We start from the raw sequence: 27,294 nt of genomic DNA on the forward strand, positions 1-27,294 counted from the left end.
GAACCTAGAATTGAACAGAGAGCTGATCAAAAAGACGCTGGTTTTTAAACATGACAGGGTATAGAGTACTCGATGCGATGGGCTCAAATTGAACGCCTTGGCACTATTGCTAATTGTATAAATCAAAGTGGCGATTAACTATGTCTTCGGGTGTGTTTTAGTTTTTATAAAGTTTCTTCCTACCTTTTGAGTTAAAACCGATGTGGTTAACTCATAGAGTAATTTCGGATAGGGTACACCGTCTGCTCGTCACGCTATCTTATTTTCGGCCGGATAGATTCGTGCAACTTCTTAGTCTAATACCGATCCTAATCTTACTCTTATACTTTCTAGTCTCAGGGTGTTTAACTAGTCTCTGCTAGGCTCAATAGATCTAGGGTATACTGGTTTGTTGCGGCTGCTGAAGTTCTCTTGGAGAGACAACTAATTTCTAAGTTAAATTCAAATCTCTCTGGTGCTGAAATTATAAGTAATTTCAGCACTTACAAATAAGTGGGTTGTTAGTTAGATGGATCATGATTGGTTAATATTAAATACTTTACAGTGGTAAAATATCTAATTTATCCAATCATAAAATATAGTTTAGATCAGGTTCCACCCATCCGGGTTTTACAGAGTTTTTTAGAATTATCTTTCTGCAATTCAAAGGATGGATGATGGACGTTGGTTTTTGGCGAACATCGTACTCTTATCCGGTTTCTCTTGTTAGAGAAGTTCCAGGACGCTGGAGTTAGGGACATCGATCGTTGTGTCTTCTTGTGACAACGACGGTGTTTCCCAATGAAATCAATCTGATTTCAGAATGGTTTGCAATGACGAGTTTTTCTGTTTTATGTAGAGAACTTCTTTTGTGTTCGACCTCGTCTGGGAATGGCGTGGAGATTGTGCGTGGAGGGGATGCCTTGTAACTCGGATCTGTACGTATACTTGAACATCGAGGTGGTCATTGGTCTAATTCAATGAATTCCTTTTCTGCGAAGTCAAGTCGTACTCTAAATCCTTTGAGTTGTGATTGTGGACGGCATATTGGTTGTGGTTGGCCATTCTTTTTCGAGTGTAGTGGGGTCATTTTGTCTTTGGATGTTCGTCTTTGTTGTTGTATGCTGATCTATATACTGCAAAGTATAACTTACATTTTATAAAATTTTTATTAGTTCAGTGTTTTAATAATGATTTTGGTTAGTTGTTTTCACAAAAGCATTTTGTTTTAGTTCGGTTATTTTGAAGAGTTACTCACCCTTGAGTACCTCTTATTAAAAATAGAAGTGTGGTCACAAAGCGTGGATGTAGCGCGGTGGGTTAGGCCGGCTATAGAGCATGCTCAGGACGTCCTCTCTGGTGGGTTAGCCAGGAGTGGGAGTATGATTTCGTGCGGTTTCTGTGAGAGGTCCTGTTATGTGATAACGTTTTATGTTGGGTTTATGGTGGTCTTTCTTATGTTCCGTTGGTTGTGTCCTTTTTTCAAAAATCAAATTGTTTTTGTTATGGGTTTGTCTTTCGACTTTTTTGTGTTTTATTATTTCTTTCTTAGACTTTATAATAGTCTTCAAAAGAATAAATTAACCAGTTTTAAACTGGGTTAATCCGGTTTGGGTACCGTTGGTTTTCTTTTCTTAGTCATGCTGTTATTTTATGATTTGTGGTGTTTAGTAAGCTGCGTTGGTTAGTTTGGTTTAGTATATAATTCTTTTCCAACCGGGTTAAAGGAAAGTTTGAAACTTGTTATCGTGTGTTAGAGTTGTTGAGTGTGAAAACTTGAAACTGAAATTCATTATTTAAACAATTCTTCGTGGGCGAGCTGTGCGAGTTTGGATAGAATTCCTGTGCGAGTGAATGAAAATATCAAAAGGTTAGTACTGCATTTTAATTTTATCAATTTCCTATATAGAATTTTAATTTTACTGCTAGTTTTGGGGAAAAGTTAAGTTACAAATTTTCATTTTTATAAAATTTACTGCTTTTGGGGAAACAATTTATAAATTAATTTACTACATTGGTCTGAATTTTATTATATTATCTAGTGCAAAATATTAATAAAATTTAGAAGAATTTTAACAAGTTTTATTTTTTATTTTTCTTTTCTGTTTTTTGCAGATGATCGTGGGATGGAGACTAAAAATCTAAATGAAACATGAGTAAAGAATGGTTAGTATTAATTTAAATTTATTAGCGAAGAATATGTATAAATTATACTTACCTGTTAGTCGTCGGGGAAAAAACCGTGGGGGAAGATGTCGTGTATCATGTCGGAACTTGTTAGTAATTTTGCTAGTATGCGAATGATGTTTTTAGTTTGAAGCAGTGGCCAAAGCAACTGAAGTGCTTTAATAGTTTTTAGTTCTTCGGTGCCAACTGCAAACTCATAAGGTGTGTTTTGAATGAGATTATAAATTTTGTGATTGTGTTTAGTATTATGGATGAATTCTAATATAGGGATTTCTATAGGTTGGATAAATTCATGTGGGATAAGGAAGGGTCTGGATTCTTCTGCATTAAAGGTCTTCGTGATGGGACAAATTATATACATTTGTGTTATTGGGTCATAATTGCGGAGAATGCCGTGGAGGTTAGTATCTTTGATGCAATATGTGAAATTTAGAAAAAATGGCGAAGTGTATTTAGAGTTAAGAAACTGAAAACGGTGGTGTGGTTGTCTTGATGGAGTGTGTAGATCAAAATGATTTTGTATGAAGCGATAGTATGTATATGTGTGGGTTTGTTTAGTGCGTAACATAATGTCGTGTGAGCAGTGCAAATCGCGTTCATGTGGTGCAAGGAAGTGGCAGGTTAGTGAAAATAATTGAAATTTTTCTTTAAAACTTTCGTAAGCTTGCATGTCAGTTAGTGCTTCAGATATGATGTGATCAAATTTTCGATCAAATATATTGAGTGTAAATACATATGGTGTTTTGATGAAAAATTTTAGTGTTAGTTGTGGGTTAGCGAAGCGGTCATCATCTAAAAATTGATCTTGATTTGTTCGGATGATATTATGGTCGTAATATTCTAGTGTAAATTCGTTAGCTCGGGGTGCAGTGAATTTTTTTAGTGATTTTTTATATCCTATATAAGTAAATTGTCCATGTGTTAGTGGTGTGGTGAGTCGATATAGCATATCTTTATTCCTTTCTATATCGTTATGAGTATTAGATAACGGTAGGCAAAGGGGATTAGTAAAATGATAATATGTTGTCCAATGAAGTGTAGGCATTAAAACATGTTCATCTACAAAACTACGTGTGTCGTTAGGTGTGTTTAATGTATATTGTGGGAATGAGGGTAAGGTGTTTGCTAGAAAATCTTTCGTGTTGGTGTGGTGTGGATGATTAATATATTCGCAGGCTGTTCCTGGTTTAGTCGGGAATGGATGGTTCGGGAATTTTCTTTTAAAAGTGCGATAAGCTCGGTTAGTGTTATTTGATGATTCGGTGGATGTGGATGATTGTGCTGATGATGCAGTATAAGCTGAAGAGGGTGTAGGGGTAGGTGGGTTTGAGGATTCTATTGTGGAAGAAATTTGATTTACAGTGAGGGTGTTAGGGTGTAATAGTTGTTGTTGTAGGGTGATAAAATTATCGAGTTCTTGGGAGATTTGGGGAATATCTGGAGAATTGGATGATCTGTCTGAATGAAATGAAGAGTAGGTTGGGGTTACTTGTGAAGCATAAGAGGGTGTAGAAATGGACGGGAGTGGGTTATTTGGTGGGATTGGTTGAAAAGGGGATTTTGAAAAAACTGAGGAGTTGGTTTGAAAATTATTGGATGGAGATGGTTCGGAGTCTGCAAATTCATCAGGGGTTTCTATATTAGGGTTATTGAGTTGTGAAATGGAGTATAAAACTGAAATATCTGAATTAGTGTCTGAATTCATGCTTGATGTTATAATACTAGTTGGAAAAATGGGTGGCGGGAAAGCAAAAAGTGGAATTATTGTAATTGGAGTGTTGAGGTTGGTTGGATGGGAATTTGAGCGGTGTAGGGATCCAAGTTGTCGGCTCATCGTGGGCTTAAAAAGTTATTATTTTGAGACTGAAAAGCGGTGGTATGGGGTTGTTCGATAATTTGTTCATATGTATTTTCATCTTGTGAATGATGTGCCATTATATGTTGTATGGGACTTTGCGATATGTTTGACCTAAAATTTGGATTATGTGTTATTGCTAAATTTCGGAAATTTCGTGGGACTAAGGATAATGGATGGTTATGTGGTAGGGGTGGCAACTGTGGTGCTGTAGGCGTTACTTCTATATTATTATGTTCTTCGTCGTACGTGTTCTGTCTTGTCGCTACTTTTGTGTTATATTCTTTTATTTGTGCGTCTAGAAGGATTTTGTTTATTGATGATGAAAAAATTCCAAATAATCCTGCAAATAGTATGCGTGCTACACTTGCTTGTCTATTTACTTGTGTGTGTATAGCGCATGTATTATAGATTCCTTTTAAAAGTGAAAAAAGAAATCCTATAAAGTTAAATATTGCGTATAAAATAGTTAATTTTTCTAAGATGTAATAGGGCCATCCTAGAAAATCGAGAATTTCATTTTTTAGTGTAACAAAGCTAAAAATATTTATAGGTGAAATATCTTGTGGTCTGTATTTTTCACCGTTTAGATATATATAGTCTTTAATGTCCGCTATAATCTTGTGTATAAATATCTGCAAATCCTGGGGTTTCGGCAAGTTTGCGTAAGTTTTGGTCAATTTATTGTCTTTGTATAGTGTCCATTTGTGTTAATAATTCCTGGAATTGTTGTGTTCTAATGTGATGTTGGATATCGGATTTTGAATATATTCCAATTGATTGTAAACCGATATTTGGATTTCGAGCAATAGCTCTAATGCTTTCGGGTGAAAATTTTTTGAGTGATTGCATTAATGTGGGGTATGGGGTAAGAAGATAATATTTATCTTCATCAGGGTTCAATTGTACTACATTGTGGCTATTTTCTGATCCACATGGGACTGCGGCATCCCAAAAATATGTTCGTCTTGAAAGTGTGTCAACAAAATGTCCTTTATTTTTATAAAAGATAGGGATTCTTTTATAGCATCTTTTATCTTCAAAAACATATAGTGGTGATACTTTTTTGGTACAAGTATAAAACTATAAAATATTTCCTTCGTAGTCTAAAAAAATTGATCTATTTCCTGATAGTAAATATCCTGCGTAGGGTATTTTTAATACTGCTAGTGCAAGTGATTGTAGGATTTGTGTCCGTTCTAATTCGCATAGTTGGTGAAGTGTTTCTAATTCAGAGAGTGACATTTCCTGAAAAATTCGACTAATTGTGTAGTCTAATTTCATATCTAAGTGAATATCATAGTGGATATTACCAAAATAAGAATTATTCATTAGTGATAGTTCTTGTAAACGTGTGCTTCTTGTGTCATGTGGCTTTAGATGTCCACCAGGTTGACCAATACTTTTTTGAAAACTAACTGGTATATATGATGTTCCTTCGTTTAGAGGATGACCTGTGGCATAAGGGTCAATTTTTATTTTTCCAGTGGTCATGTCGAAACCTTTTTCGTATTCAACTAATATTTCAGAATATTGTGTTTTGTGAAGTGGATTTCTGTATTTGCATGCGAGTTCTGTTTCTTGATATATTTGAAAACGTGTCAATTTATTTTCTATATTATGGATGTTTCGAAAATTAGTACTTTGTTTTCGTGATGGATTTACTTGTTCATATGGAATTGATTGTATAAAATATTTTTCGTGAAATTTTATCATTCGAGCGTGTATTTTTGCTACTTGAAATGTTGTACATGTATCTTCGGGAAACCAAACAATTGTTGCTTGTGTTCGTGTTGTAGGGTCACAATAACCTTGATCGTTTTTACAAGGTAATCTAATTCCTTGATAGATTATTGTGTTGTCAGATAATTCTCGTGTGAGTTGTATTTTTTCGAGTTGTATTTTCCAATCGAAAAACATTATTTCTTGATATCCTCTATTTTTTGTGTCTGCTTTGCAGTTTGATAGATTATTTAAACCAATGTGTGGTATCCAGTGCTTATCGTGTATGTCATAAGTTAATCTTCCGTGTGCGCCGTTGTATGGGTATTTTTCATCTAGTTTTATATGTCCTTGATATCTTTCAAGTTCTGCTTGATGTACAGAATCGGCAAAGACTTGAAAATATACTAATTTTCTGTCGGTGTTTTTATTTCTTGTGATATTTAGTCTGAGTAACTCGTTTTTACAATCATCGGGATTGAGATGCAAAAGTCGTTCTACATTACTTTGGTAGAATGATTCGTGGTCAAGTCGGTTTTTATTTCCTTTTGAGACTTGTGAACAATGTACTTTCTTTTCGGAAAATGTTGCTGTAAATTTATATCCTATAACTGTTGTTGCTCGGGCTTTTGAATAGAGTGTCGATATTACATTTGTAGTTTCTATAGCTTGTGGTTCTGTTTCGCACTGTGATACTTGATTTATTGCATATTTGTGTAGTGTTTTTTGTTCATTTTCTTCACAATCGTAATGTGTTACTAATAAGTCTTGGGGTCCTGTGCGGGGAGAAGGATTTATGTTCTGATCGGAGATTATTAGAAAAAGGAGTTGAATAAAAATCAATATTTTTAGAATATACATGTGTATGATAATCCTGAGTACGGGTTATAAAATGTGATGTAACCAATTGTCTTTTTGGTATATCTGTCGTATTTATCTATTACTTCAGTTGTTATAAATGGTGGTGGTAGCGATTGAGCTGTGATATTTGGTGGGTTTAATGGGTAAGGATGTTGAGCAATGTTGTTTAGTTTAACCTTGATTTCAAATTTTAATTGTAGACTATTTTGTTGGAGTATTTGGATGTTATGGTCACGAATGTCTTCGTGGATATCTTGTCTATATTGTAATCTATTAAGTGCCCAGTTGTGGAGTCGGTTACTTTCTGGGTGTTGTCCAAATAATGGTGGGGGTGCTGTGAATGTATTCCAGTCTAATCTTAAAGGGATATTTGTTGATGATTGTTCTCGATATCTAGCGTCGAGGTTATTTGGAAAATTTAAAGGAAAAGGTGTCGGTGAAATCTGGCTTATTGATGGTGTTGATGGTAGTGATAATGTTTCTGATAGTGATGATGATGTTGTTGTATCTGTAGAAATATCTATCGGATCATTTATTCAATTTGGTTCACCTTGTGTGAATGATTGTGTTGTCCAATATGGTAGTCGTGATGTTTGGTTTGGGGGGTTAAAGGGATTTTCACGTATTTGTTCAGATGTTGGTGTTGAACCTAAGTAATCTGAGGGTAGACTTGAGGTGCTACGTTGTGAAAGAAGCGTAGGGGTTTCCGGTAATATGCTAATTGGGTTTTCCGGAGTACTTGGTGATGGGGATTGGGGTTATCAAAATGAACTCGGGGGGTTTGAAAATTTCTATTTCGTCGTGGATGTATAGTTTGTCTATTTATTTCAACTGTATTTTGGTTTTGACTAATATTTCGTTTTCTACTTAATTCTTGTGGTAGTGCTGGGTACAAGTTATATGTTGGTTCACTCAGAGGTGCCTGTCGCTGAACTGGTTCTAGTGGTTCAGATAAGCGAGCGTGTCGTTCTTCAAAAGTATATGGGTTATCTTGGAAAGAAATTTGTGTAGATGTTTTGGGGGTTTTGGGTAGTTGTAGGTGGTGTCGGGTTTTCTTGGGATGTAGTCGGTGAAGACTGACTGTGTGATTGTTGGTTTGCAATTTTTGAGGGTTTTTTAATTAATTTCTTCTTAGTGAAAAAATTTATGTTTATTGTAGTATTCTTCTAGAAAAAGAATTAAAAGGATTGTTGCTAAGGCGAATGTTATGACTGCTTTTTTATACATTTGCATATTGTCAATATGAGGGATGATAAAAAGGTTCTAAAATTTACAAATAGTAAAAAAATATCTGTTCTACTAAAAATGGTTCGTATCATTTGAATAAATTTTGGGTTTTCGTACCTGTGAATATGGTCAATGGTTTTTGAAAGTTGGAGGTATAGTTCAAATATGGAATAGAAAATTAAAAAAATATTGCAAAAAATGATTAAGATTATTACAAAAGCTTCAAAGGTATTAAAAAGAAATATGAATAAAAGTTTAAATATTGTTAAAAAGCTTATGAAAATGTTGAAAATTATGTTGACTGATCGAGAGAAGAGCAGCATTTAAGAAATGGCTTCTTGATCGAATTTTTTTTATTGTTTGTGGCAATTTTCAAGTGTGGTCGAATTATTTATATATTTTTTGACAAGTGGGTTGAGTTTTGTGAAAAATTGTTGGGGGCGAATTTTATGGTGTTCGGGGGTCTTCTTTTACTTTATTTTTATTTGTCAAGTGATCTGGGGCTTTTTTGAGATTTTTGTACTTTAGGCTAATTTAATATGGTCGTTCTTTTACTTTAGACTAATTTAACATTTTTGTTTGGGGGGTTTTTGAGGTCTGAGTTGGGAAAAAATTGTTGATCTTTGCGTTATTAGATAAGGGAGGGTTATGATATTATGGTGGTATTTATTTTAGTTGTCAAGTTTGAGTGGTTTGCTTAGTTTTGACCTAGAGGTTGTAAAATTATAGTTATAGATATTCCTGGAGTTTAATATCTTTCGTCTAATTGGTTTGTGTTAGAGTTATAGAAGGTGACGGATTGAATGAATCCTATTGGCTAATTTTAAACTAGAATCGCTGCGTGTTTGTCAGCATGTTATTTTGAAAAATGAAAGTTTAAAATGTTTCAGAGGTGCAAAGATTATTAATTTTAAGATTAAAACTGTTTTTGAAATTCAACTTTCTTTAATATTTTAGATTGTGGAATGAATGTTTTGTAGTTTTTGCGTGGTTGATTTCTAAGGCGTGATGACTTTCTATGTTCTGATTTCTCGAATTGTTCTTGGGGTATAATTTTTTCTGTCATTCTTCTATTTTTTCTTTCTTTTTGAGGTATGTTTTGATCTAGCTTTTTTGTATTGTTTTTGGGTGTAGTTGATTTTTTATTTTGTTTTTCAAGGTGAATGTCATTTTGTTCTTTTATTTCATTTTCCGTATGTTGGTGATTTTGAATAACTTTTAAACCTGTGAAAGAATATAAATGAATTAGTTCACGTAGTGCGTATTCTTTAGGGTAATAAGGTAATAGATTGTTTCGATGTTGAACAATTTCTTTTTGGTCTGAATCGGTGATTTTATAGGTTACTGGTATTGTCCTTTACGAAGGGGTTGTAATTTTCTAGAAATTCTTTTTTGAGTATTAAAATTAGGTATCAAGACAAATGTTCCATTTTTTAAATCGGAGGCTGGTGTAAAGCGTGAATTTATTTGTTCGTTAATGTTTTGCCTTTGTAACAACTTTTTTGTTACTTTTTGGTAAATTTCATTGTGTTTTTTATCTCTATTTAAAATCCATTCGGTGTGTGTATCGGAGTCTAACTTAAGGATTTGTGGGTGATGAAAATGATCTTCATCATGTGTGTGTAAATGTAGGTTATAACAAATTGAGTCTTTATTTGGTTGGCAATAACTTTGTGCATTTTTATGAGAGTTTGCTTTTGGTTTACGTGGCTTTTGATTAAAAATCATTTCATATGGTGACATTCCTAGAGTTGTTGTGATTTGTGAATTATATGCTAAGGGAAATAATTTTACATCTGCTGACCATTCGGTGTATCTTGTATCGTTTCCATTTATGATACATCTAAGATATTCTTGTAGTGAACGGTTCGTACCTTCGACTAAACCGTTTGTCCAAGGTGCATGAGATGTACGCGGTTTGTGCTTAATGTTATATAAATGAATGACATAGTGTGATGATTTCATTATTTATGAATTCTGTACCGTTGTCTGTAACTAATATTTCGGGTAATCCGAACTTGGCTATCCAGTGTTCATAAAGTGTTGTGTAAGCGTAATAAGCGTTACAATGTGGTACTGGGTTAAGTGCTACATAATGTGTAAATGCGTCAACAATTACCATAATGTAGGAGTTTCCTTCAGATGATGGTGAAATTGGTCCTTTTGTATCGAATGAGATACGATGGTTAAAATATAAACTTTGTCCTTTAAAATCTTGTTTTTGTGCTATTTGTTTTTGATTTGGATAAGGTTTATTTAGCTGACATACTATACAATCATTGCATAGTACTTTTATCCAAATTGGTGCATTCGGAAAATAAAAATTTTGTATAAAATTTGAATATGTTTTCTCTGATCCAGAGTGTCCTTTATTGTTTTGTGTATGTGAAATGTTAAAAGCTATGAGAATCATACTTAAAGGGAGACAGGGAACTGTAGATTCATTTAATTGATATTCTAGAAGGTCTGTGTTTCCATTAATTGTTGTATTATTAAATTTTCGAAAATATCGGAGGAGTGTTTTATTTCCTAAAATTGTGGTATCTGCCTTTACGGGTTTAGTTTTGTATTTGTGCCCTGATTTTAGTTGTCTAATTACTGGGTCAAGATTTTGATATTGTTTCAAGGTATTAATTGTAATTTTATCTGTTGGGGGGATAAAAATGTTTTCAATTTCTAATTTAGATAAAGGAATTGTATCAAGTGGGTCATGTAGGTCAAAAACTTGATTTATCGTGTATTTTGAATCATTTGTTTGTGGGCCTGACAAATTTATTTTATCAGTTAAATTTTCTTTTTCAATTAACGGAAAAAGGTCTTTTTTATGCGAGAGTTGTTTTACTCGTTTTTGTTGGGTGTTGTTCTTATCCATTGTGAATATGGAATTGGTTTGAAAGTTGATGTTCCAAGTAGGTCAACTTCGTAGTGGTTATTTTGACAATCTAAGTAAAGTGGGAAATGTTGTAGGTTATTTACTTGTGATTGTTCAATGTCAGTTTTTACTGCATATTTGCATTCTAGTCGGGGTGATGATTCGTTTTCTGCAAGGTAAAGTTTTATATTTTTGGGTATTTCAACTGTAGTTTTTCGTGTAAGTAATTCAGGTGATGTATTTCGACTTAATGTATCTGGTAATGCAAGATTCTTTCCTGCTGTCCAGACTATATGTAAATTTGGAAATTTCATTAGAATTAATTGAAATCTAAAAACTCGGTGATTTGGATTTGACTTCTGTGTAAAGAGAAAAATGATTGGTTTATCATCTGTGAATAGAACTGTTGGATGTTTTGATCCAAGTATCAGAAATTCATATTCTGTAAGTGTATAAATTATAGCTGTACATTCTCTCATTAAAGTTAAGAGTCGTAGCTCTGCTTGAGTGAATAATCGAGAATTTGCTGATATAAGGTTCATTTTATTTGTACCATTGTGTGATTGTAATAATGCTGCGCCGATGCCAAAATTTGAAGCATCGCACATTGCATAGAATGGTTGATTTGGATCTGGAATTGTATTTGAAATTTGTTCAGTTAGAAGTTTTTTAATTTCTTCAAATCGTGTTTGATGTTCAGTATTCCATTCAAAATTATTTTGTTGTCTGAGGATATTATAGAATGGTCTTAAATATAATTGCATTTTATAAACATATTTGCTTAAGAAATTTAACATTCCAAGGAATTCTTGGATTTTCTTTTTGTTTGTTGGTGGTTGAAGTTTTTGAATAGCATCAATGCGTGATTTTAATGGAGTGATTTTTTTTCTTTCTATATTATGTCCTAAAAATTTAACTCGTGTTAAAAAGAAGAGTGATTTATCGGGGGCGGCCTTCAGATTTTCATTCTGAAGTATTTTATGATAGTGTTCTAAAACTGAAAACATTTCTTCTTTTGTCTGTGATTGCCTAAAAACATCGTCTAAATAGGTGATTGCGTTTTTCTTAAGTATTAGTGGTCTAAAAATTTTGCTCATAAAAGCTGAAAATGCTGCTGGTCCTATGGATATTCCATAGAATAGGCGGTTGAATTCATATTGTTGATTTCCAATAACAAATTGTGTTAAACGTCGTGATTGTTCATCTAGTGGCATTTGATTGTATGCACTATTCATATCTGCGGCATAGACTGATGTTGCATTTTGATGTTGCATAGACTGATGAATATTTTATTAGCTGTTTAGCTAACTTATCAAATTCGTCTTGTGTTATTTGTGAATGTTGGAAATTAAACATTGTTAAAAACTTCTGTTGATATTCTGTATAGTTGGTTATGTTGAATGTAGGTTTGAAATATGGGGTTTTTGTGAAGTAATCTGTATTTCTTTTTTCATTACTTATTATAATATTTATGGATAGTTCTTCGTTAAGAATTGTGGATTGACAAATATCTAATAATTGGAGTATATTATTTACACGGTATGCTTTTTCATGTATGGGTGATATTGTAGCGTTTGTTTCGCAATATCCTAAAAGTCCTAAGGGTAATGTTACTTGATACGGTGTATTGTTATATACATGTAACGAAATGATATCTGAATTCGTATTTTTCAATTATTTTATAGATGAAATCGTGATTTTGAAAAACTTATGGATAGGTTTGAATTCAAAGTCTGACATAAAGAGTTGTTGTTTATTTTGATTTTTATCATATTGGTGAACTTGTTTTATTGAAAAGTTATATATATTTCCTGATAGTGTTTTCAGGTGTTTCCGTTGTTGGTTATAAATTGGATAAAATTTTGAAAAGAATGGTGGTTGTTTATTTAAGCTTTGAAAAAATGTTAGAGCTGTGTTTTTTGTTTTTGTATACTTATCTTTGATTAGTATTTTACTATTCAAGATGTTGATTGTTGGTATATATTTTGATATAAATGGTATTACAATGATATTGTGTTTAATATCTGTGATATGAAATATTTCTTTAAATGGCTTGTTTAGAATTTTATTTTGCTCCATTGTTCTTGTGGGGAGAAGGAATAATTGAACTTTTCCATAATTTACTAATGTTGATCCTTGTGCTGTTGCTAGTTTACTAGAGGTCGCAAGAGGCGTTAATTTTGGGTGTAAAGTTTTGATTTCATTCCATGTGGGAATGTTAATAATGTTTGATTCTGCTCCTGAATCAATTAAAAAATCAATTTCAAGATCTGGTGGTTGAAATTCTTTGTTTCTTGGACTTTCTAAAAGAAATGGTATTGTCCAAATTTTTTCTTTGGGTTGTTCTTTTTGTACATTTTGGTAGATGTGATTTGTATTTAAGCATTTTGTTTTGTCATTTTCATTGGGTTTATTTTCGGTGTTGATTTTGTTTACTTCTTGTGCAGTTTGTGTAGTATTGATGGGTTCAATATAATAATTGTGAAGAAGTTCCAATTGATTTTCATATAAATGTGATGTAAAAAGTTGTTCATATATAATAGGTTCGTAGTCGTTTTCGACTGCTATCATATTTATGGAGATAGTGTTTTCTGTATCACTTTCTGTGTCTGATGATCCACAGTTTATTTGATTTAGTTGTAGTTCGTTATTTCCTGTGTCATCAAAACCTGGGGGGTCTGATGTTGTTTCTTCATTTGATTGTACTTGATTAATATGTCTTTGATGTTTGGGTGTACTACTTCTGTAGCGATGTTTAGAATTATTATAATGGTTATCATTTCTATGTGGTGATTGAGAATAATTTCTATATCGATTATTATAACTTGAATTTCGATTTTGTGAATTATTTCGTGATCTGTTTTGATAATTGTCGTTTGATCTGTGATAGTTTGATCTGTTATATGAGTTATTTCTTGATGGATTGTTTGGGTAATTTTGATTTCGATTGTTCGAGTAACTTCTATTTCGATTATTTGAATAGTTTCTATTTCTGTTATATGATGAGTTTCGTGATTGATTATTGGAATAATTTTTATTTCTTGTGTTTGATTGGGAATTGGATCTAGAAACAAAATGTGTTGTATTTGAATTTGATCTCGAGTAGTTATTTCGACTATTTGGTCGATTATAATGATTTTGTGAAGAATTCTGTGTATTTTTTCGTTCTGGTGATCTTCCTCTATAACTTGAGTTATATGGTGATTGATTCCTTGTGTAATTAGTATTGTTCGGAAGTGGTTTTCCTGAACTGTTGTTGCTGTATACATTTTTGTTTGGTAGATTTTGATCTTTCTTCATATATTGATAGAATGATTTTTTTGGTTCTTTATACTTTTGAGGTTTGTTCTGGTTATCTTGTTGTTTTTGTCTACATTCAGAAATACTATGTCCGTATCGTCGGCAATAATTACACCATTTTTTCAAAGATGGTTTGCCTTTAAAATTTGGGTGTTTTTCATAAATATTTAGTATTTCTGTGATTTTTTCAACTAGGTCTGTATCTGATTCCTGTATGTTATTGATATTTGTAGTGTTTGTTTCGATTCGATTAACATACTGTAGTTTTAGATTTTTTGTTTCTTCAAGTTTCATTGTGATTTCCGCTTGCTCTAGTTTGTCTACTAGTTTTCGAAAATCTAAATCGGGTTCTCGAATTGAGGAAGGATGAGATGCTCTCTTTTTTATTGCTATTTTCCTTAATTGAGGTGTTAGGGGTCATCATTAAAATTTCTGTCATTTTTGTGTTTTTATAGTCATGTGTATTTAATGAATATGCTTTTCGAACTAGTGTTTCGATACGTACTGCTAATTGTTTGATGGTTTCATTTGGTGAAATTTCATTACATAAAAGTCTTTGGTGTTGTTTATTTCTTTCGGAGTCAAACATTTTTGAAAATTCTTGTGTAAATCTTTTCCAATCTGATTTTATTTCTATAGGTAATACTGAAAACCATTTTTGGGCTGCGCCATCTAAGGTTGTTTGTATCAACAGTGTGCGTCGATGTATCCAATTTTGATGTAGTGGTGTATTAATTGGTTCAGGTCCTATATTTAAAATTAAATTTGCTGTTACTGCATTTAAATAATCTTCTACAGAATAATCAGGGTCTGTTCCTGTGAATACCATTAGTGGTTTATTTGATGTTATTGATGATCCACCCATAAGGTATGGATTCATTGTCATTTGTAGTGATTCTGCGGCATTTGGCATTTGTGAAAAAATTGAAAGTTGATTTTTTGTTATTTCGTGTTGTTGAAGGTAATATGGGAGTGGTATTTCATTTTGCATTTGAGTTGGTTGATACGAGTGTGTAATCATTGGTTTTTGTGGTTGAATTGGTTGAAAAGATTGTGTATTAGTTGGGTTTTGCATTTGTATTGTTTGTTGATTTCGTGTATCTGTTGGATTTGGAGAAAAAATTCTATTATATGTATAAGGTTTTTGCGCTCCTTGTCCGCGATATTCTTGAGTATACGGCAAAAGTATCTGGTTGTAAATAATCATCATCAGATGATAAGTAATCCGTAAGATGAGGTGCTTCTTTTTATTTTTATTTTGTTGAAAAAATGGTTAATTTTCACTACGATCCTGTGGAGGATGTGAATTAGTTCGAAAATTTACTGAGTTGGTTGTTGTCATTGGGTTATCCCAATATTGAGAACTTACATGATTATTATTAGTTTTTCGTGGGGGATAGTTTGTTTTTGACAAATGTGCGTAATTATAGTTGTGTTCTGCAAAAATGTTTCTTGTGAACGTTCTTCGTGTTTTTGACGGTACTGTCATAGGTCTATATGTTTGATAATCCATATGTGAATATTTTGGAGCAACCGAAGGTTTAACGGTTGATTGTAAAGTTACTTGTGCCAGTGAAGTGTTTGTATTTTTTGGTGTTGTTAAATTTGGACGTATCGGTGAAATACTTTGTTGTGTAGTTGTTGTTGTTTGGACGATTTCTTCATTTATGAAGTGTGATGGTGTTTGGATATCTTGTTGTGTAAGATTCCTAGTTCCATTAAGGTTTTCATTGTGTATGACGGTCGAATTTAAACTGTTATTTCGCGTATCAGGTAAAAATGTATTGTAGTTTAATGGTGTTGCATCAATGGTCAGTGGCATCAATGGTCAGTTTGATAAGATATTGTACTTATTGCTTGGCTTGAGATTGATTGTAGGATATTTATAAATGCATGATGAGACCATTCAGGGTCCCAAACGTAGTCTGACTGTTCTGTGATGGCAGTATCATCGTTTGGATTTTGAAGAATTTTTTCTTGTTTGTGAAATTAAGTCTATATTATGTGTGAAATAATTTATTATAAACCATGCCAAAATTTTTTGTAAGTCATGTTTTGTGTGTTGTGAAACTTAGTCTTTAGTGAAGTTTTCTTTGATTATATGTAGAAAAAATGAAAATAATGTGATTTCTTGTCGTACTTTTGTATGTTTAGATGTTTCAGTTGGTGAGATACTTTGAAATTCTGTTTTTTCTAATATTGAAATATAGCTATCTATTATTGCAAAAACTTCGTTAGTAAATATGGAGTTTGCTCTTTGTGAGTTATGATATTGTATGCTTTTAATATATTCTAAGAATACTTTTGAAAATTCTAATTCAAGATCGTCTGTTTGAATTACATATTTGCGGTGATTCGGGTTTGGTGTGCTGAATTCTATGGTGTAGATTCCGTATTGTTGTGTTAAATTACATATATCTTTCAGATAATGTTCAATAATTTGTCTTTTGATTTTTACATTTCTACTTTGCATGGGCTGATTCCGGGTTCAAACAAATTTAGGAGTAATTTCTTGCAAAAGTCATGCTGCCCTCTATTATCGGGTGCATCTATGAGGAAGGGGTAAACCTCTTCGTCATCTGGACTATCGTCACTTTGAGTGTGGCTGTGGCTCATTTTTTCGTTTAATGACTGTTAATATATAACTATCGATGTGTCTAATTGGTTGATTCCAATTATACAAGTGTACTGGTTTGTGTTTATATTGCTCTTTTATTCTTCTTTTTCCTCTTTTTGATGAATTTGAAGTTGTTTCTGAGTCGGAAAAATATAATTGATTGTGAATGGGACAATTTTTATCAATTGATTCTTTTAATTTATAGAGTTCATCTAAATTGCTGGCTTCTGATTCTGAAAATGCGTTTGTATTTTTTGAAAATCTTTTTCGTGTGATTTGTCTTTGTTTGTTTAATATTTTTCTTTTTATTGTTAGTCGTTTTGTTCTGATATATCCAACTGTTTGTGTATGAGGTGTGATTACAAGATCGTATTTTTTGTTATCTATTTCACAGTTGTGTAAAACGATTGTTTGTTTATTTCCTAGATTTTTGAATGACATAAGGTTTAGGGTGAAGGATGCAAAAAGTTGTTAGATGGTGTCTACTTTCTTAAACTGTTAGTCCTTACGATTTTTTTGGTTAGCTTAACCTGGGTCTATTTGTTCAGGGTTGGAGAGAAAAGTATATCGATTCCGAAGAATGATTTTTTACTTTCTCGTGGCTAGTATAAGCTAAGGTGTTAACTTACTTAATCTTACTTAGGGGTAGTGATTGTGTTCAAGGGTTGGAGAATAGTAAATCGATCCACAAGGTTCAGGTATAATTAGAACGCGAGTAGTTCGTTAGATACTATTTTAAACTTACTAAGTCTAAGATTTATCCTGGGTCTAGTAAGAGGAGGGTTCAAGTGAAGGATGAATAACCGAAGTTCTTCACTGTTTATCCTAATTTGAATGGTTAGTTTTGTTGAAAAATTTCTACTAGTCTTGGGTTTTTTGGAAGGGTTGGATAGTGAATCGACGTTTGAGGTCGTTAGACACTTGCTAAGTGGGTGGGGGAGAACAAAATTGTTCTTTTTGATCCAAGGATAGGCCTTGATGATCAGGTTTTAAATTTAGTGAAATAGAAAATTAATTAAGATCCAAGGATAAGCCTTGATGATCTGATTTTTAAAATTAAGTGAATTTAAGTTTAAAATGGTTTAAATTTATTTAAGAAAAAGATTTAGTTTTTTAATGATATTAGTGAGCTTATGATTGCTGTTATGCTTAGGTGATGAAGCTGGGACAACAGATGATTTTATGATTACTAACAATTTATTGTCATGCTACTAATTTTTATTTTGATTTTCAATAAATATTTTTCAAACATGTTTTATATAAGACTGCAGAATTTAAGAAAACGATCTGAGATCTTTTTATCAATCGTTATTGTATATTAATAATTTTGGTTTAGCGCCTGAAATGATTATGAAGATTGACTTCAAGATTGTTATGTTTGCAAACGAAAATCTAAATTCATTGGTAATAAGATTCTAAATATAAAAGTTTGTGTTGGCTTTTGCCGTACTATTATATAAGTATATGGTAAGTTTCTACTTTGGCGTATGTCGTCTCTTGTTCGAGGTCTTCTTACGATTCCGGGTAGTTCTGTTATTTTTCGGAATATCGGCTCTGATCTATTGAGTCGTAGAGACATTTAGATTAAATTATCGTCGTATAACATTTTTTTAAAATGTTTTGTCTAAATTCTAATCTATTTTTGGTTAAATCTAAGCTATTAAGGTCTTATTCGAGACTTATGGTCGCACCAGATGAGTTAAGACCGATGTGGTTAACTCATAGAGTAATTTCGGATAGGGTACACCGTCTGCTCGTCACGCTATCTTATTTTCGGCCGGATAGATTCGTGCAACTTCTTAGTCTAATACCGATCCTAATCTTACTCTTATACTTTCTAGTCTCAGGGTGTTTAACTAGTCTCTGCTAGGCTCAATAGATCTAGGGTATACTGGTTTGTTGCGGCTGCTGAAGTTCTCTTGGAGAGGCAACTAATTTCTAAGTTAAATTCAAATCTCTCTGGTGCTGAAATTACCTGAAATTACAAGTAATTTCAGCACTTACAAATAAGTGGGTTGTTAGTTAGATGGATCATGATTGGTTAATATTAAATACTTTACAGTGGTAAAATATCTAATTTATCCAATCATAAAATATAGTTTAGATCAGGTTCCACTTTTTACACGCAAAATCGGGTACCACAGAAATCATGAGAAGGGGTCGAACAAAAACCATCAAAATCCATTTGTGTTTTCATAGCACTTAAATCCATTCTCTTATTAGACTTTTTCTAAATTTAGCTCTATCCCCAGGAGCATCAACGACGATGTCGTTTATTCATGTAAGTAAACTCTTGAAACTACTTTTTATGCACCAGAGTTATACTTGCAAAAACAAACTGGGTGGTCTAAAGTTCGAAAAGGAATAATTTTCTGAGTCAGACAATCAATAGAACATTGGAAACAACACAAAAAAAAGCTTTCAAAAAGTTTTACGGTCCTTGCTCTTTGCTTCTCATCAATCATGTCTAAGTTTTTGTAAAAACCAACATAATAAATGAAAATTGCGGGATTTCAAAATGTCTTTAACTTAAGGTTTTTTATTTTCATTCTTTCATTATCATGTTCGTTTTCACCTGGCACAGTTTAATTCTCCTTTAACTAAAATAACAGGCTATTGGGTGTTTCAGGGTGTCGGCAACAACGCCCCTGGATTCTGTAACTTCGTTATCTTCGTTTTGTTGCACGAACAGATGCGCAAGGAGCTCGCAAGAGACTTAGCGGCCAAGTGGGGCACTTTGATCAACTTTCTCCTTTGCAGAACTGCATCTATGTTTAAATCTGGGAGTGGAAGGACTCTGTACGACACGCCGAAGAATCGAAACAGTTCTCGAAACAAAAGTCAGAGTGCATTGATGAAGTCGTCTTCGCAGCGCCGTGTTAGTATTTATTTGTCAGTGGCATTTAAAAAAGTATAGAGGTAAAGACAGTTGGCTTCAATATTTTTCAAATGGAGGTTCCATTCTTCAAAAGTCAAAACCTACCTTCAAGTTATGTTACAGCTGACCAAATCACTAATGTGAAAATCCCAAAACTTATATCCAATCACTTTTCTATTTGTTGTTACTTCGAATGCGTTTTATTGAATTGCAAAAAAAAAACATCCTCAAAATAACAACAGATATAATTTTCTTTCCAGGGTTATATTTTGGCAGGTCAGCAGAATTTGATATATCTTTTTTGTGGAGTTATGCGCGATTCTAAATTATACACAATTGATAAAGTTTCCAAAAAAAAACAAAAAAAACTTCCACTACACGGTATCCCAAGAACAAAGTAAGGTTCTTAGCGTCTAGGATTGTTTTTGAGTTATGTGCTATTGACTGTACTCATAGATTAATTTCAGATAAGGTACACCGTCTGCTCGTAACGCTATCTTGTTTTCGGCCGGATAGATTCGTGCAACTTCTTAGTCTAATACCGATCTTAATCTTACTCTTATATCTCCTAGTCTCAATAGATCTAGTGTATACTGGTTTATGCGATTTAGTTGCCAGAAGGAGTACAACTGTATTCCAAGTTTTATTCAAATTGTTCTGGTGCTGAAATTACAAGTAGTTTCAGCACGTACAAATAAGTGTAAATGTTAGAGATGGAATATGATTGGTTAGTTAGAAATATTTTATAGTGATATTCCATCATAAATATCATTGGTCTATAAATGCTAGTTTAGAACTGGTTCCATTTTAATAACACCAATTCTTTTGCCTCAATTAGTTTTAGAATGATTTATGAGCGGATTAAATAGCCATTTACTCGTTAAAAGCACGAACTATCTCGTGCGTCAATTCCTAATCTGTATTAGCTAAAATGGCAATTTTTGAACCCCATACCTTTTCAAAAAGTGATCAAAGATAAAAACTTTGATTCGAGCTCAAGATATCACTGGACTTCAGATTATTAGAAAAAAATTAGTTATAAGTGGCTAATTAAAATGTCAAAATTGGTCTGGAGAAAAAATATCCTGAGCACAAATTTTCTGTCACTTTCTTCAAAAGTCGGAACAATGATTTTTATATTTCATGCAGTTGGCAACTATTAACTAACTAAAACTAGTTAGCGTGGAATATCCCCCTCACTCGGTTAGCTCAGATGGCGAATGATTTAGTTTTGAGTTGAAATTTTCGGTATTGTACTCTACGACAGCTGACTTTTTTTTCGACTTAAAAGAAAACTATTTTAAAAAATATTGAACGAAACTTGCTGCAGGGAAAAAATAAAGTTTCTATCCTAAAACGTTCCTTCAATAATAAATCCTTTTCTTGTATTAATATTGAAGACGAGTTAAGATAGAAATTATTAGATTGTTATGCAAAAAGTTTTAAGATAGCGACTTAATTTTGGTCAACCCAGGCGTTTCAGCTTTTTTGAACATCTTTGATAATTGTATTTGCACATTTAAATTTTTTGTCGGTTTAAAAAGTTCTTGATCAAAATTTAAGTGTCTAAATTAAAAATCTCCGTTTTTTCCACTCCTAACATGTGAGTTGCACTTAAAAGGCTATTTTAGCGTGGCCATAATTTAATGAAACTTTGCAACCTCGCAAATAAAGCCAAAATCCACGTAAAACGTAATACCACGGAATAGAATTTGTAAAATGAAGTATAGGGAGAGTAAAAAAGAGCCTAGCACAATTCTTTTAATCGATAAGGAAAATTATTGTGGTTATTCAGAAGCGGGACATTAACAGTGACAATGACATGTTCAGTTCGGACGACAGTAGTCGAGGAGGGGGAGAGGCGTCCGAGGCGGAGTCGAACTGTCTCTACAATGTGCAGTCGGATGACCAATCAGAAGAGGGGAACGAATGGGATCCGAACCAATCATCCTTTGATTGAAGTTATTAATGCTACTAACTATTCAGGGGCGGATTTAGGGGGAGGGCGGGGGGCGGACGCCCTTCCCTCTCAGGGATTCGAACCCCTGCCAATGCAAAGGGTCCCCCCTTTGGTACTTTTTAAGAAATCTATTTTTGGCCGACCGACCCTAAAATTTTTCTAAAGGCGCCTTTGGCGCCAATATTTACTAATTTTGAGGGGGAGCGCGCGCCAAAAAAAAAAACGCGTTTTTTTGTCAAAATTTTTCAAAAAGTGCCCAAAAACGGCTACGGCTTTTTTTGACCTGTTTTTTTTTTCAAAAAATTGCCTGCGGCGCAGAAAATATGGCCAAAACAGGGTCTTTTTACTGCTTTGTGAGAGCTTGGAAAATCAATCTGATCGACCCAAAAAAAAGGTCGTCAAAATTTTCGAAAATTTTTTGAAAATCCGCCCCCCCCCTCGAGAAAATCCTAGATCCGCCCCTGCTACTATTATATGTGAATTCTAACTAAATCTTAGATAATTAACCAATTTTCATTATTTCACACCATTTACTGCAGAATAATTTTCTGCTTTTGAATTATGTAAAACATTGTTAGGTCTTCATTAACTATTTGATCTCAAAATAAATTTAACTTTTTTATCCAGGAAAATAAACACTTGCGTTGGGCAAAAGAAAGAATATTTAGAGCAAGGCATATATTTATTGTTTCTGCAAGTATACATCTTTTATTTTTTAGTTTAACGATTGCTATTTCGTTCTCAATTTTCCCTGATTTGCTACGAAGATTTTCAATTTTTTTTCTCCAGAGATGAATATAGGTCGTGGGTTGGAGTGTGTCTAAGTTAGAAAGATATTGGTGGGGGTACTTTTTAGTTGGTAACGTGACGCTAGTTGTTCTTCTGTGGGTAAATAAGTAGCGGCGGAGCTGGAGCCCATTTGTCTAAGCTCTCCACTTCCAAAACCGTTTCCACAAACTGTCTCGCCCCTTCCCTCTCTTTGTAACTCACTCTAGTCAAACACAAACAAAAACATCGACTTGGTTACTGTCGAAAATTTTTTTACTGGCATAGAGGAGATTTATAAAAAAAATCTTAGAAAAAAAAACGTCATCATAAAAACTAATCAGCTCACTATTTTATCCAGTCTAACCAATCCGCATGTCATTTAAGTTTTTTTTTACCAAATAGAGGAATTTTGCTAAAAAGTCATATAAAATAGACAAGGTGAACCAAAGTTGTTTTTTGATTATCCAATCATAATTCTCCTGGAGCGTTAAAAAAACCTTGTTGTTATTTTGAGCATAATTTAGGCATAAACTAAACCAAAAATTCTGTTTTTACCCAATTTTTAGAATTTTTCAACCAAAAAGAAATTGCAATTTTTTGGCCGACGCTCTCACTCGAAATTAATTTCTATTGGCGCCAAATGCGCCTTCACACATTTTTCAGGCTTGGTCGACAAAACCGAAAACTGGTGTTTTAAATTCTAGGTCAAGAAGGAACTTTTTGCTGGCAAAAGTGTAAGATTTCTAATTAGAAGCATATCCACCCTCTCATTTATACGCCATTGGAATTAAATAATAAAAAGACTGCTCGTATCAGGGCAAAGCCCTGAACGTTCCGACTGCCTTTTAAGGTCCATGGAGCAGTAATAACGTGAAAAAAATTAGATGTAAAGAAAAAAATGAAAATCATCCCCCCACACGCCATATAAAGTACAAAGTGATAGATTTCACTCCTAGTAACAACTCAAGTACGGCAAACCAGACTGCTCGTATATCAGGGTAAAGCCCTGAATGTTCCGACTGTCTCTTAATTCATATCGAACAGTTTTTGGGGAAAAAAAATATTGAAAACCTGTAAATTTTGGACAGAATCAAAGTGTAATATTTTGAGTCGTGCGAAATTAATGCGACCCATTAGCCAACCTGTATTCACTATGGAACTATTTTGTTGTGCGGGATAATTGTCTTAGCATAAATAATTCGCGTTACGCTCTCAGCAATATGAATAAAATCTTCAAAGCGCACATAATTTAGTCCAGAACATGGCCAATTTGGCAATTTTCAAAGTCCCAAAACTTTACAAAAAATTAATCGGAGGTAAAATATCTTTTTACATTTGAACTCAGTAAGTTGATATCTTCCTTGGAGTATAAAAAACTTTTGTTGAAAAATATTATTTGGATCGGCAAAAACTGACTGAGTAACAAAAAACGGACCGAGCATAAATACCCGGGTTGACACAAAATGCTTATCATACAATTTTCATTTATGAAAAAACTGCTGGTCTTACTATTTCATACAATTTCATAGTGCAAAAGTAAGTGTATGAAAATAGCAAACTAAACATTTTTTCCATGCTACAAAATTTTCAAAAACAAGCATTTTTTCCATACTCTGGATTTAAAATTTGAGCTTTTTTATCAGTCTTTTTGTTCTCAAAATTGTATAAAAATAGCATGATAAGAATTTTTTCCATACTATGAAAGTGTATGGTAAGAATTTTTTCCATGAAAGAAAGTTTGAAAGAAAATTTGAAAATAAGTTTTTGTGTTGAAATTTTGTGTTTCATCCGAAACACTATCCAAGGATTTTTGTCATAAGAAAAGCCAGAATGAAAATGGCAATTACCACGCAGATAATCTGAATTTGGTGATTTTAGCCATGAAAGTTAATATGAACATTTTGACATGGAGTCATATACCGAAAATGTAACTTTTGTATATGGCTAGATAATTTTTAGTTTCAAAATTTTGTTGGTTGAGAAACAAGCCTTTTTTATCAAATGTATTTTTTATCTTAGCAAATGAAGCAAAAAGTTATAATTGTATTTACAAAAAAATCTGTTTTGTGATTTTTGGATTTTTTGTTTGAAAAACTCATCTTGGACTACGTTATATACACAAAAAGTCAAATTTTGCATGCAAATTTTTTTTTTCGTATAACTTATAATTGAGCACAAAAGCAAGTTTGCAACCAAAAGAGGAATTAAAAATTGTTGCCTCAAATATGTGATTTTTTAAAAAAAAAACTATAATGATAAAAATTTTTTCCCACCGAAATTAAAATTATGCTTTTGATTGTCAAAATGAACTCTATTTTAAAAATAAATTTTAAAATTTATTTAAAGTTACCCAGACACGTTTTTTGGTGATTTTTGAAAGTTTTATTTTTTCTTTGACAAAATGATTATCTTCTAATTTTCGTACATATATGAAAATTGTATGACAAGCTTTTTTTTTATCGAAAATTTTTAATCATTTTTTTAATGACCAGAAAGCTTCAAAAAAGGCAAATAGACCAAAAATGTTCAGCAAAAATTTTTAAAACACTTTTTAGGTTTTGTTTGAATTTTGTATGACAAGCATTTTTTCCATAGATTTCATAAATGAAACTGTATGATAAGCATTTTTCTTCTATGGACGTCAACCCGGGTATTCCGTTTTCTTCGTAAGTCGGAACAATAAGCTTACTTCAGCCAAGTTGGAACGATTTCTAAGACGGTTAAATCTCCACTCACGCGTTAATAGCCCGAAATATATCGCGCGTTAATTGTCCCAAATTGGCCTTAATGGCAATATTTAAACCCCCATAACTTTACGAAAAATGATCACAGGTGAAATATCTTTTCAAATTTAATCTCAGAATAACAATACTTTTTGAACAATATAAAAAAAAATCCGCCAAAAACGGCTAGTTGAAAAGTCGAAATTTGTCTGAAGAAAAAAACCCACTCCGAGCACAAATATTCCGTTACTTTCGTTACGAAAATCGGAACAATGATTGATTACAAGCTATACGCAGTATGCGCTGTTTTTGGTAAAATAGGTTTGATGTATTTGATTCGATCGACGCATTAACGAACTCAGATATTTGCAGAACATAGATCATTACCAACTATAATATGAGCGCAACGACACTTACCCCAGTTCGGCGGGCGGAAACATCAATGGGATGAAAGTATCCATTTGATCACGCTTTCCACTTCTAAAACAGATAAAAATGTTATGTGGTCTGTTTTTGTTAGTTTCAATCAGAAAACTATTGCAGATATCATTTCTTTTACGATTTTGAACAGCTCTTGATAAAATTTTGTATTGGAAATTTTCAGCGAATGATAAAACTGATTGACATAATGATTGTTATACCCAAAGTTAGCTATTGGCAGCGTGGACCCATATTTCTCGTAGAAATTGGGGGAATACTCTACAGCCTGGTACGCTTTGTCCCCCTCAGCTATTTCCCCGATGAAGTTCCTCCGCTCTTCTTGGGACACTGAAAACCATAATGTTCTCTGGATAACATAGTTCAAAATGCAGTCAGCTGCTACACAAGTGGCACAGAACTTTCCTAACACTAATTATGACAAAAGCAATGAAAGACGAATATGAATCACCACTAAAAAAAATGATTCTACATTAGATTGCCTACGAGTGTCCTTGGTGGTCTAATTTTTTTCGGAAGAAACGCCATACACCCTACCCTACCAGCGGAATTAGGAAGAGGGGGGTTGGGGGTTTGCCCTTCAGGAGTTCGACCCCCTGCCGACCCAAAGGGTCCCCCTTTGTACTATTTTGAGATATCCTTTTTTGGTGACGGACCCAAAAAGTTTTCTAAGGGAGCCAATATATACTTATTTTAAGGGGGAGCGCGCCGAAAAAACGAAATTTTTATGTCAAAATTTTACAGAAGTTGCCTAAAAACGCCTTTTTGGCCTGTTTTTTCAAAATTTTGCCTGCGGTGCAGAAAATATTGTCAAAATGGGGTCTTTATAGTGATTTAGAAGAGCAAAAAGGTCGACAAAAATTTCGAACTTTTTTGAAAACCCGCCCATGTCCAAAGCCAATTGATGGTCAACCTAACGAAAAAAAAATTGTACGCTTGACCAAATTGATTCCTAGATCTCCAAAATATTAAAAATATAAATTGTTTTACTCACTGAAACATATTCAACGTTGTATGCCCTCTTCTCCAAAATAAGTACGAAATTTCGCCAAAAAATTTAAAATCAGCCCCATGAAATCCCCTTTCAAAAAATCACAGCTGCCTAAAACAATTCAATCACATACGAAACAAACCATTTACCCTCTTTTAGGGATAGGAGTTGGGATCGATTGATTCCAGATATCATGATAAATATTTTTATTTAGATGTTTATATTGATAATGACCTTACATTTGTAAATATTGCGTAGCATCTTCCTCTGTTCCTCGCTCTGCTCTGTGCGTCTATGCTTGCCATCAAAGTGACACTTCTTTGCGTTGTAGGGGTGGATGCCCTCCTGCCTCAGCTTTCGGGGGTCAGTCGATGATCTCTGACCGAGATTTGAAATCATTCCCGCCCCTTTTTCGCCTTTAATGTCACCATTTTAAGAAGAAAGTTGTATTCGAAAAAAAAACAGATTAAAAATTTTAAACTGATGTATTACACGTTAAAACGAATGGCAGTCTGCAGATTTTTGATCTAAGAAAAACGACAAAAAATATGGCTTTCTTTATTGTGTAACACAGCTCATATGTCAAAAAGCAGGTGGTAAAAATGATCAAATATGTAAACATTGTACCTTCCCAGTAGAAGAGAAAAACAACACTGTTTTTTGTTTATGCCACCGCCGATTAATGTTTCTGTGCTGATAGTTAAAGAACTCTTATGTGTTGTGTATTATATTACACGGATTGGTATTTGCGTTGCGAATGTTTTTTGTTCAAAATTAGCTTTATATGAACACTCTTGCATTGAAACAAGAGATGTGACTGCTAAGTCAGTTAAGTTATACCAACTTAAGAAGCATCAAAGTGAGATTCGTATTGAAATTTATCAGCTTTTTGAATAGTTTTCAATAGTTTACCAAT

At 33.2% G+C, this 27,294-nt stretch overlaps 2 protein-coding genes across 4 annotated transcripts in view; one reads left to right on the forward strand and one right to left on the reverse strand.

Annotated features, from left to right (window-relative positions):
- The window catches only part of LOC134843862 (uncharacterized), a 146,584-nt gene extending 125,093 nt beyond the window's left edge, over positions 1-21,491 (forward strand). The window contains exons 8-10 of one of the 2 annotated variants that reach the window (XM_063860173.1): positions 18,861-18,901; positions 19,250-19,498; positions 21,294-21,491. In XM_063860173.1, coding sequence (XP_063716243.1) covers positions 18,861-18,901; positions 19,250-19,498; positions 21,294-21,458 — 455 coding nt within the window. In that variant the 3' untranslated portion in view covers positions 21,459-21,491. The remainder of the gene's footprint in view (positions 1-18,860; positions 18,902-19,249; positions 19,499-21,293) is intronic. The other variant, XM_063860174.1, reaches the window with a different exon arrangement.
- A 552-nt stretch (positions 21,492-22,043) lies between these two features.
- LOC134843812 (spermatogenesis-associated serine-rich protein 1-like) lies at positions 22,044-27,207 on the reverse strand. Of its 2 annotated transcripts, none has more exons than XM_063860098.1 (5): positions 27,006-27,207; positions 26,618-26,794; positions 25,591-25,717; positions 25,367-25,429; positions 22,044-22,449 (listed from the first exon to the last, which is right to left on the reverse strand). In XM_063860098.1, the coding sequence occupies exons 2-5, from the start codon at positions 26,775-26,777 to the stop codon at positions 22,329-22,331; spliced, it is 471 nt and encodes a 156-aa protein (XP_063716168.1). In that variant the 5' UTR covers positions 26,778-26,794; positions 27,006-27,207; the 3' UTR covers positions 22,044-22,328. The 2 variants fall into 2 exon arrangements, with proteins under 2 accessions (XP_063716168.1, XP_063716169.1); XM_063860099.1 differs by lacking the exon at positions 27,006-27,207 and adding an exon at positions 26,871-26,977.
- Between the last annotated feature and the right edge of the window lie 87 nt (positions 27,208-27,294).

The sequence above is a fragment of the Symsagittifera roscoffensis genome, chromosome 4, assembly GCF_963678635.1.
Source record: "Symsagittifera roscoffensis chromosome 4, txSymRosc1.1, whole genome shotgun sequence".
Classification (NCBI taxonomy): Eukaryota; Metazoa; Xenacoelomorpha; order Acoela; family Convolutidae; genus Symsagittifera; species Symsagittifera roscoffensis.

What these genes read in the sequence shown, in the direction of transcription:
- LOC134843812 (XM_063860098.1), bottom strand. Translation starts at nt 26,777, where the DNA reads ATGATTTCAAATCTCGGTCAGAGATCATCGACTGACCCCCGAAAGCTG. An exon ending in GCTACGCAATATTTACAAAT is followed by an intron (nt 25,718 to 26,617) that starts GTAAGGTCATTA and finishes TATGGTTTTCAG; the next exon opens with TGTCCCAAGAAGAGCGGAGG. An exon ending in TTTCCGCCCGCCGAACTGGG is followed by an intron (nt 22,450 to 25,366) that starts GTAAGTGTCGTT and finishes GTGTTTGACTAG; the next exon opens with AGTGAGTTACAAAGAGAGGG.